Source organism: Manihot esculenta, chromosome 16, assembly GCF_001659605.2.
Source record: "Manihot esculenta cultivar AM560-2 chromosome 16, M.esculenta_v8, whole genome shotgun sequence".
NCBI classification, from domain to species: Eukaryota; Viridiplantae; Streptophyta; class Magnoliopsida; order Malpighiales; family Euphorbiaceae; genus Manihot; species Manihot esculenta.
This window is the reverse complement of record NC_035176.2, coordinates 1,877,675-1,889,333: the sequence shown is the minus strand read 5'-3', so window position 1 is coordinate 1,889,333 and position 11,659 is coordinate 1,877,675. Positions and strand designations below refer to the sequence as shown.

The 11,659-nt window shown below is 35.6% G+C and overlaps 2 protein-coding genes across 2 annotated transcripts; both read left to right on the top strand.

Annotated features, from left to right (window-relative positions):
- The first annotated feature begins 964 nt into the window (after positions 1-964).
- Positions 965-8,750, top strand: LOC110604158 (G-type lectin S-receptor-like serine/threonine-protein kinase RKS1). The gene is made up of 14 exons (XM_043952063.1): positions 965-2,243; positions 2,351-2,488; positions 2,558-2,760; positions 2,900-3,110; positions 3,492-3,561; positions 3,662-3,812; positions 4,020-4,187; positions 5,417-6,719; positions 6,808-6,939; positions 7,014-7,216; positions 7,348-7,558; positions 7,690-7,927; positions 8,028-8,178; positions 8,269-8,750. Exons 1-14 carry the CDS (start codon positions 968-970, stop codon positions 8,563-8,565), a joined length of 4,752 nt encoding a protein of 1,583 aa, XP_043807998.1. The 5' UTR covers positions 965-967; the 3' UTR covers positions 8,566-8,750.
- On the top strand, positions 2,476-4,374 carry LOC122721261 (cysteine-rich receptor-like protein kinase 5). The gene is made up of 5 exons (XM_043951776.1): positions 2,476-2,760; positions 2,900-3,110; positions 3,324-3,561; positions 3,662-3,812; positions 3,903-4,374. The coding sequence occupies exons 1-5, from the start codon at positions 2,494-2,496 to the stop codon at positions 4,197-4,199; spliced, it is 1,164 nt and encodes a 387-aa protein (XP_043807711.1). The 5' UTR covers positions 2,476-2,493; the 3' UTR covers positions 4,200-4,374.
- Positions 8,751-11,659: the final 2,909 nt, after the last annotated feature.

Sequence of the window (11,659 nt, the reverse complement as noted above, 5' to 3'; positions counted from 1 at the left end):
CACCAAGTAAGTGTTTTAGAGTGGAAATTGGATGATATATATATAAAATGATTTCCATCTTTATCAATTGGACTAACATATTTTTTCACAAATTTCTTAATATTAAAATAGATAGTTTTTGACACAAAATAACATGAACTTATAATATGAAATATTTAAAGAATAAATAAATTTTGTTAGATTTGAAATAGGGAACTTTTGAATTGTTAAAAACGCATGCCTGACTTTGATAGCCTAAGGGATGCCAAGTCTAGATTGGAATATTTGGTTTAGGTGGCGTGAATTATAAATCTAGAGCACAGAACTGGTCAACAATCCCAATTTCACGTAATTATTAATTATATTGATATAATTTACACGAATTATATTGCGATTATTTAATTTATAAGAAAAATAAATCAATTGGCTAGTTAATATGTGATTTCACAATTAATTTTTATAAAGTTTTGCTCTATAATTAAGAGAGTAAATTTTAATAAAAAATTAAAACCTATGATGATCGAATTTTTTTTAATTAATAAAATTAAATACCATTTAATCACTCTTATTATGTAAGTATATTTATATTTTAGAGATTATTGTGTTATATTATATATATATATATATATATATATATATATATATATATATATAGATATATAGTGATAATAATAATAATTTTTATATTTAAATTTAAATTAACATTATATATATATATATATATAAAATCAAATGCATGTAAAAAATTTTCTCCTATATGCATTTGTCTTATAAATAAGTCAAAATGTCAAAATTTCTCCATTTCCAATAAAATTTCTTTGAAGACTCATATTTCTAAATTATGACGACTCATCATTTTTCTTTGAAGACTCAGAAAACTGACAACTGCACCAAAAGAATTTTATAACTATACAACAGTCGTAATAAAACTCGGAAAATTGCCAAAACCCGTATATACTAGCGTTGGCTTTACAAAGATCAACTCTTCATGGATGCTAAAACAATTCGTCTCTATTTTGCTTTACTTGTACTCCACAGATTAACACTTTCTACTTCCACAGACACCATCACCATTAACCAAACCTTAAGAGAAGGAGACCTTCTCGTTTCCAAACAAAACAAGTTTGCACTAGGATTTTTTAGCCCTGGCAATTCCAGCTATAGATATCTTGGAATTTGGTTTTATAAGATATCATTACAAACTCATACTGTTGTGTGGGTGGCCAACAGGGACAATCCAATCAATGGTTCTGCAGGTTTTCTCTCCATCAACCAATATGGCAACCTTGTTCTTTATGGTAATAGAGATGAAAAGTTTCCAATATGGTCTACAAATGTTTCAGTGGATTTAGCAAATACTTGTGTAGCTCAGCTCTTTGATTCAGGAAACTTTGTTCTCTTCCAAGGTTCAAGAAGAATAATTGTATGGCAGAGCTTTGATCATCCTACTAATACCTTGCTACCAGGAATGCGGCTTGGTCTCGACAAGAGAACAGGTCTCAACCGGTTCCTGACTTCCTGGAAATCAACAGATGATCCTGGAATCGGTCACTACTCTCTGAAGCTCAACCCAGTTGGCTCACCAACATTTTTTCTGTACGATGGTTCCAAACCTTACTGCAGAGGCATGCCGTGGCCGTGCAGAACACCAGATATATACAACTACAGCTACGTTAATAGTGAAGAGGAAATATCCTTTTCCTACTCTCATGATGACGGCTCTGTTCTCTTCCAATTGATGGTGCATGAATCAGGAACGCTTATGTGGGTTTCAAGGCGTGAAAGTGATGCTAATTGGAAGGAGTTCTGGTCAGCCTCCAAGTATCGTTGTGATTCTTATGGACGCTGCGGCGCTAACAGTGTATGCGATCCTAAACATGTCAATGTATTTGAATGTTCTTGTTTACCTGGATATGAACCCAAGTTCCCAAGAAACTGGTTTCCGATGAGAGATGGATCGGGTGGCTGTGTTAGAAAGCGATTGAAATCTTCATCAGTGTGTGGGCAAGGGGAAGGGTTTGTGAAAGTGCCTCAAGTTAAGGTTCCTGATACTTCAACAGCAGTTTGGGTGAATATGAGTATGTCCCGTGTGGACTGTGAACAAGAATGCTACAAAGATTGTTCATGCTCTGCCTATGCCAGCATAAAAATTCCAGGGAAAGATGTTGCCTGCTTGGCTTGGTATGGGGATTTGATGGACATAGTGGATCTTATGGATCATAGCGGCTACGATGTTTATGTTCGAGTTGATGCAATTGAATTAGGTATCACATTCATTGCTCTGCACTAGTTTTCTCCAATTGCTCTGTTATTCCTGCCTAGATAGCTCCATGACGCTTGAGCTAAAACATCTTGTTTTGAAAATTTGCAGCTGAGATTGAGAGATCAAGTGGTTTTCTTGAAATGAAGGGGATGCTGGCTTTTCTGGTAGTTTCAGTTTCGTCAGCATGGTTTGTCATCATCTTATTTGTCTACTTGTGGCTGAGGAAGAGAAAGAAAAGAGGCAAGTAATTAATGAAATGTCTCATTTTCCACAATATTTTTTATAATCATTTCAGTTTGTGTTGTTCCAAAACAGTGAAGAACCAATCCAATAGGAGATTGTTTGATTCTATCAATGGTTCACACTATCACAAAGATACTTTTGACGCTGATGACATTCAGACAAGCAGGAGTCGTACAGACTTAGCATTTTTCAATCTTAGCACCATATTTGCTGCCACTGAAAATTTTTCTCAAGCTAACAAAATTGGACAAGGTGGCTTTGGTTCTGTTTATAAGGTAGTATTTAACTCTCTATCCAATACCTCAAAATTGAAAATCTTTTGATTTTGATTTTTTCTTATCTTGTTTACATGGTGTTCTGTGTGCAAAAAAAAAATTCAAACATGGATGTAATCTAGCAAACATGTTTTTGCAGGGTCAGCTAACTAATGGAAAGGAGGTTGCTGTAAAGAGGCTATCAAAAAATTCGGGGCAAGGAGCAGAAGAATTTAAAAATGAAGCTATGTTGATAGCCAAGCTTCAACATAGGAATCTTGTGAAACTTTTAGGATGTTGCATTCAGGAAGAAGAGCGAATTTTGATTTATGAATACTTGTCAAATGGAAGTTTGGACTTGTTTCTCTTTGGTGAGTTTTCTAATTTTTCTATTGCCTTATTGGTTTCCTAATTGTATCTCCTTTACGAGAATATGATTAAGATATACAAATTATATATTTTATTTAACACTAACTCAATAAAAATTATTAAAATTTTAAAGATTCAACAAGAAGTTCATTTTTGAATTGGAGCAATATATATTATTTAACACTAACTCAATAAAAATTATTAAAATTTTAAAGATACAACAAGAAGTTCATTCTTGAATTGGAGCAAACGTTACGAAATCATAGTTGGAATCGCACGTGAAATCTTATATATTCACCAAGACTCAAGGTGGCGAATCATCCATAGAGACTTAAAAAGCAGCAACATCCTCTTAGATGCAGAGATGAAACCAAAAATTTCAGATTTTGGAACGGCTAGAATACTCGAAGATGACCAGATACAACACAAGACACAGAGAGTTGTTGGGACATAGTAAGTATTCAAGTAAAGATTGCCCTTATCATTCAACATCAAACAGATTGCTATAAAAAACCAATTCTCTCCTTAACATGTGCATTCTTTTATTTTGCAGTGGCTACATGTCGCCGGAGTATGCCGTGTTAGGAAAATTTTCAGTAAAGTCCGATGTATTCAGCTTTGGTGTAATATTGTTGGAGATTATAAGTGGGAAGAAAAGCAATGGCTTCCATCAAGAGGATCCTTCCCTAACCTTGATAGGGCATGTGAGTGATAGAAACTCTTGATTTGTTAACTTCTCAACTAAATAATTTTACTGAAAGTTTATTTCATGCATGGTGATGCTATGAACAAAGGTGTGGGAGCTATGGCAAGAAGACAAAGCAATGGAGATAGTTGACTCAACATTAAAGGAATCATACAATTCCCATGAAGTGTTGAAATGTATTCACATTGCACTCTTGTGTGTGCAGGAAGATGCAGTGGACAGACCAACTATATCAGCAATCATTGTCATGTTAGATAGTGAAATCTCTCTTCCTTGTCCAAAACAACCAGCTTTTATTTTCAGAACTTCTTGCAACAGTTCACTAATATGGGAAGGACCAAGTTCTGTCAATGAAATGTCAATCACTGAAACTGTAGCTCGCTAATTGAAGCATACTTCCTCTCATAGATTAAGCTAATTAAAATTAAGGGACTAAATCATTCGATTTTTTAAATTAAGGGACCATTTTGTTATTAGTAGTAGACAAAAACCCATCAATAATATACAAATTTCACAGGTACAGACACTTGCTCACTGCTACATTCATCTCATCATGAATAAAAATCGAAGAGCAACTAAAATAAGACAAAACCCATTAAAAACTCACAATGGGTTTCATGTTTTCTAACTAATGAGATGCTTTTCAGCTGAATAGAGATCCAAAGCACTAAAACTAACTTCAAAATTAGGAACCTATGGAAAAGTAAAAGGCAGAAAATTACCTGTGAAGCGATTGGCTCATATGAGATATTTAGAGGCTCCATCAGCCACCAAGTGTTTAGAGTGGAGTGTTGGCCTTGGAAAGTCATCTGTGGAGTTTTTGTTTTTTTTGCCAAAGTCATCTGTGGAGGCTGCGAGATTGTAGATGACACATAGAATTGGACTAACATTTTTTTTTCACAAATTTCTTAATATTAGAATAGATAGTTTTTGACACAAAATAACATGAACTTATAATATGACCTCATCTCAACTTCAAAAGGTACTTTTCAATTTGTCTTCGAGGCTTTGTACTAAAGAAATATTTAAAGAATAAATAAATTTTGTTTGATTTGAAATAGGGAACTTTTGAATTGTTAAAAACACATGCCTGACTTTGATAGCCTCAGGGATGCCAAGTCTAAATTGGGATATTTGGTTTAGGTGGGGAGAATTATAAATCTAGAGAATTTAACGTAATTATTGATGTAGTTGACACGGAATTATATTGCAATTGATTGATTTATAAGAAAAATAAATTGATTAAGGTCGGTCAGTGGATATGTGATTCTGCAATTAATTTTATAAAATTTTACTTTATAATTGGAAGGATAAATTTTAATGAAAAACTTGATCAAATTATTTTTATTAATAAAATTAAATATCATTTAATTAAACTTTTATTACGTAATTATATTTATATTTTACTGATTATTGTGTTATATCATAATATATATATAAAATCAAATGCGTGTAAAAAAAATTTCTCCTATATGCATTTGTCTTATAAATAAATCAAAATGTCAAAATTTCTCCATTTCCAATAAAATTTCAAATTGGTGGGGACTCAAATTTCTTTGAAGACTCAGAAAACTGACAATTGCCAAAACCCGTATATACTAGCGTTGGCTTTACAAAGATCAACTCTTCATGGATGCTAAAACAATTCGTCTCTATTTTGCTTTACTTGTCCTCCACAGATTAACACTTTCTACTTCCACAGACACCATCACCATTAACCAAACCTTAAGAGAAGGAGACCTTCTCGTTTCCAAACAAAACAAGTTTGCACTAGGATTTTTTAGCCCTGGCAATTCCAGCTATAGATATCTTGGAATTTGGTTTTATAAGATATCATTACAAACTCATACTGTTGTGTGGGTGGCCAACAGGGACAATCCAATCAATGGTTCTGCAGGTTTTCTCTCCATCAACCAATATGGCAACCTTGTTCTCTATGGTAATAGAGATGAAAAGTTTCCGATATGGTCTGCAAATGTTTCAGTGGATTTAGCAAATACTTGTGTAGCTCAGCTCTTTGATTCAGGAAACTTCGTTCTCTTCCAAGGTTCAAGAAGAATATTTGTCTGGCAGAGCTTTGATCATCCTACTAATACCATGCTACCAGGAATGCGGCTTGGGCTCGACAAGAGAACAGGTCTCAACCGGTTCCTGACTTCCTGGAAATCAACAGATGATCCTGGAATCGGTGACTACTCTCTGAAGCTCAACCTAGTTGGCTCACCACAATTTTTTCTTTATGATGGTTCCAAACCTTTCTGGAGAGGCACGCCATGGCCGTGGAGGACACCAGATATATACAACTACAGCTACGTTAATAGTGAAGAAGAAATAACCTTTTCCTACTCTCATGACGACAGCTCTGTTCTCTTCCAATTGATGGTGCATGAATCAGGAATGCTTATGTGGGTTTCAAGGCGTGAAAGTGATGCTAATTGGAAGGAGTTCTGGTCAGGATCCAAGTATCGTTGTGACTCTTATGGACGCTGCGGTGCTAACAGTATATGCGATCCTAGACATCTCAATGAATTTGAATGTTCTTGTTTACCTGGATATGAACCCAAGTTCCCAAGAAACTGGTTTAGGATGAGAGATGGATCGGGTGGCTGTGTTAGAAAGCGATTGAAATCTTCATCAGTGTGTGGGCAAGGGGAAGGGTTTGGGAAAGTGCCTCAAGTTAAGGTTCCTGATACTTCAACAGCAGTTTGGGTGAATATGAGTATGTCCCGTGTGGACTGTGAACAAGAATGCTACAAAGATTGTTCATGTTCTGCATATGCCAGCATAAAAATTCCAGGGAAAGATGTTGCCTGCTTGGCTTGGTATGGGGATTTGATGGACATAGTGGATCTTATGGATCATAGCGGCTACAATGTTTATGTTCGAGTCGACGCAATTGAATTAGGTATCACATTCATTGCTCTGCACTAGTTTTCTCCATTGCTCTGTTATTCCTGCCTAGATAGCTCCATGACACTTTTGAACTTTAGCAGCTGAGATTGAGAGATCAAATGGTTTTCTTGAAATGAAGGGGATGCTGGCCTTTCTGATAGTTTCAGTTTCATCAGCCTGGTTTGTCATCATCATATTTGCCTATTTGTGGCTGAGGAAGAGAAAGAAAAGAGGCAAGTAAATTTTTTTTACCTTCCCATGTATATGATTCTTGATAATCATTTCAATTTGTGTTGTTCAAAAACAGTAAAGAACAAATCCAACAGGAGATTGTTTGATTCTATAAATGGTCCACACTATCACAAAGATAATTTTGAAGCGGATGACATCCAGACAAGCAGGAGCCATACAGACTTGGCATTTCTCAACCTTAGCACCATATCTGCTGCCACTGATAATTTTTCTCAAGCTAACAAAATTGGACAAGGTGGCTTTGGTTCTGTTTATAAGGTAGAATTTAACTCTCTATCCAATATCTAAAAATTGAAATTCTTCTCATTTTGATTTGTTCCTGTTCACATGGTGTTCTGTGTGAAAACAAATTGAGACATAGGTGTAATCTCGCAAACATGTTTTTGCAGGGTCAGCTCACTAATGGAAAGGAGGTTGCTGTAAAAAGGCTATCAAAAAATTCGGGGCAAGGAGCAGAAGAATTTAAAAATGAAGCTATGTTGATGGCCAAGCTTCAACATAGGAATCTTGTGAAACTTTTAGGATGTTGCATTCAGGAAGAAGAGCGAATTTTGATTTATGAATACTTGTCAAATGGAAGTTTGGACTTGTTTCTCTTTGGTGAGTTTTCTAATTTTTCTATTGTCTTGTTGATTTCCTGACTGTATTTCCTTTACGAGGATGCGATTAAGATATATAAATTATATATATTATTTAATACTAATTCGATAAAAATTATTAAAATTTTAAAGATACAACAAGAAGTTCATTCTTGAATTGGAGTAAACGTTACAAAATCATAGTTGGAGTCGTACGTGGAATCTTATATCTTCATCAGGACTCAAGGTGGCGAATCATTCATAGAGACTTAAAAAGTAGCAACATCCTCTTAGATGCAGAGCTGAATCCAAAAATTTCAGATTTTGGAATGGCTAGAATACTCGAAGATGACCAGATAGAACACAAGACACATAGAGTTGTTGGGACATAGTAAGTATTCAAGTAAAGATTGCCCTTATCACTCAACATCAAACAGATTGCTATAAAAAACCAATTCTCTCCTTAACATGTGCATTCTTTTATTTTGCAGTGGCTACATGTCGCCAGAGTACGCCGTGTTAGGAAAATTTTCAGTAAAGTCCGATGTATTCAGCTTTGGTATAATATTGTTGGAGATTATAAGTGGGAAGAAAAGCAATGGCTTCCATCAAGAGGATCCTTCCCTAACCTTGATAGGACATGTGAGCGATAGAAACTCTTGATTTGTTAACTTCTCAACAAAATAATTTTACTAAAAGTTTATTTCATGCATGGTGATGCTATGAACAAAGGTGTGGGAGCTATGGCAAGAAGACAGAGCACTGGACATAGTTGATTCAACATTAAAGGAATCATACAATTCCCATGAAGTATTGAAATGTATTCACATTGCACTGTTATGTGTGCAAGAAGATGCAATGGACAGGCCAACAACATCAGCAATCATTGTCATGTTGGATAGTGAAATCACTCTTCCTTGTCCAAAACAACCTGCTTTCATTTTCAGAAATTCTCGCAACAGTTCACCAATATGGGAAGGACCAAGTTCTGTGAATGAAGTGTCAATCACTGAAACTGTAGCTCGCTAATTGAAGCGAACTTGCTCTCATAGACTTAGCTAATTTTACTTGTAAATGAATTGAAGCAAACTGCCGTCAAATGACATTTCCGGCTGGGATCACAACTGAGAATTGAAGGCAAATTTCCTCCTGGTATGCTCCTGCAATTTCATGGGTTTGTGCTGTGATTGAGTTTAATCCTGTTGGTGATTATTCATTCACCCTTTATTTGGAATATGATTTATTTTTAAAAAAAATTCAAATGAGTTCTTATAAAATTATATAAATATTTAATTTTTTTTGAAAATAATTTTTTTTTAAATTAAAAAAAAATCAATTTTTTTCATTGTAAATAAAATAATCGTTAAAAACTAAATTAATTAAATTGAATTCTCATAAAATTTTTATACAAAACTGAAGGTGAATGTTGCTATTGGATAATTTGAAATATGAGTTAAGGATAATTGGTATTTTTTAAATATTTTTTACTCTTTTTTCTAATTCCTTCATTTGATTTCAAGAATTTTACAAATTCTTAATTCTCAACTTTTTTTCAATAATTTCTATTATTTAGAATGAATAAATTCAATTTTTTTATTTTAAAAATTTTTTTCTTCTTAAAAAAAGTAAAATTAAATTTTATATAATCTTATAATACATGAAAAAAAGAAATATATGCAAATAATTTAATTCTTGGGAACTAAGTCAATATTGAAACTTTCGGTTAAGGTGAGGACTGAGGAGAATTAGAAATTTGGAGTATGCAATGGTAAAAAATCACTACTTCCCTAACTACCATTATATAGTTTATAGTAAAAGGTTCAACTAAATTCTTTAATTTTTCATCAAAATTTAAATATTTTTATTTTTATTTTTAAATAATAAATTAAATTTTATATGTTCGAACTGAAGCAGAGAGAGAATAATAAGAGGGAAGTGTTCAGTTTTGTTAAGGATAGATTGTGGAAAAGGCTGAATTCTTGGAAGCATCGGGCACTGTCTCAAGCAGGTAAGGAGGTTCTCTTGAAAACAGTCCTCCAAGCTTTGCCAAACTATGTGATGAGCTTATTTTTACTTCCTCGAACTCTTTGTGATGAACTGCAACGCATGATGACTAGATATTGGTGGAGTAAGGGGGCGGATCAAAATCGGGGTATTCATTGGCTGGGTTGGTACAGAATGGCAAAGCACAAATCTGATGGCGGGCTAGGTTTCAAAATTCTTCATAAGTTTAACTTGGCCATGCTTGGGAAGCAGGGCTGGCACATTATCAACAGGCCTCAGTCCTTAGTGGCTCGTGTCCTTAAGACCCGCTATTTTTCGACACAATCTTTCTTTGAAGCTCCTTTGGGAAGTAACCCTAGTTTTTTGTGGCGCAGCATATGGGAAACTCGGGGTCTGATTCGAGCTGGGGCTTACTGGAGGATTGGGAATGGTCAGTTAGTTTCAGTCTGGGGACAACCCTGGTTGAGAGAGCTGCCTGAGTCCCTGGTTTCTACAACCCCTCCTTTGAACTATGCTAGAGTTGTTTCAGATCTCATAATTAACCACAGATGGAACGAGAGTTTAATTGCACAGATGTTCAACGAAAGAGATAGAAGTTGTATTTTGAACATCCCTCTTAGTCTTTCATCGTGTTCTGATACATGGTGCTGGAAATTTGAGTCCAAAGGTCACTATTCGGTTAAGAGTGCATATAGGTTCCTGGTTGATGGCTTCCAACATAGGGAAGGGAGCGAGATATGGAAAAGGTTCTGGAAAGCTAAAGTTCCCCCAAAAGTGCACGGTTGGATCAAGGCGAACATTGACGCCTCTTTAAGCTTGCAACGAGGTTCGGTAGGTTTCGGTTGTGTAATCCGGAAGGATGATGGGAGTTTTGTGGCTGCTAGAGCAGGCTCTTTTTATAGCCAGATGGATGCAAAGTGTGCTGAAGCTATAGCATTCCGGGAAGCATTGAGCTGGATTAAAGAGTGTGGATGGGATCGAGTTTTTTTCGAATTGGATGCTCAGGTACTTGTGATGTCAGTTAATTGTGTTTTGTTAGATGATTTATCCTCTTTTGGCCTTTTGGTTCAAGATTGTAAACTGCTTCTATCTAGTTATGAGGAAGCAAAGTGTGTTTTTGTTCATAGATCTGCGAATGATGTCGCTCATATTCTAGCAACATCGGCTCATTCTGAGTCAGGTCAAGGAGTTTGGATTGATATCCCTCCTCCTCATATTGTTTCTTTGTTCTCTTTGAATTAATGAAGTTTTCTTGTTATTTCAAAAAAAAAAAGTGAAAAAATTAACATTGTCCGGAAGCATCGCTTCCTTATATACCTAGACAGAGGCACGCTAGTATCACGTGCAAGGACAGTAAACATAAGAACGAGGCTGCAGAAAGCATGAAAAGGAAAGGAGGCCTCACGACACATTTTACATCACAATTACACCACAAATATAACGTAGTTTTATAACTCAACACCCCCTTCTCAAGTTGAAGCTAGGAAAGGCAGAAGATTCAACTTGTGGGTCAGATAGTTGTGATGGCTTACTGGAAGAGCTATGGTAAGGATGTAACGACCCGAAAATCGGACCGCCACCGGCACTAGGATCCAGGTCGGCTTAAGGCCGCCGGAACCCGTAGCAAGCCAAACATGAACTCTGTGTACCTGATAAATCCCATACATGATCAAACAAAACTCAAAAACCTGAAAACAAACATACAAACTTTCCTTCCAATCACCAAGCTTGACCTGCATGCACTATGTCTGTGAACATAGAACCCACTCTCATAGGGTCAGCATCTCACAAGTCAGTCTTGGTTCGACACATTTCTCATCAAGAAACGTAAAACATGCAAGAAAGATCATGCATCACAAGGGATTAACCATACACTAGGGCAAAGCACAACTCTATCCATTACATGACATGCTAGCTCGATACATTACATTACATTACATACTCATCTACATACTCATCCTTGAAATTACATCATGTCCACTACTCTATTACATAGCCAAAACCATAGCCAACTCGAACTCATTACTTTGCTGACTCTGACTTCCCATAGCTAACTCTGGCCCTGCAAAACTAGGGTTAGGGGAGAGGGATGAGCTAACAAGCCCAGTGAGTAGAAACA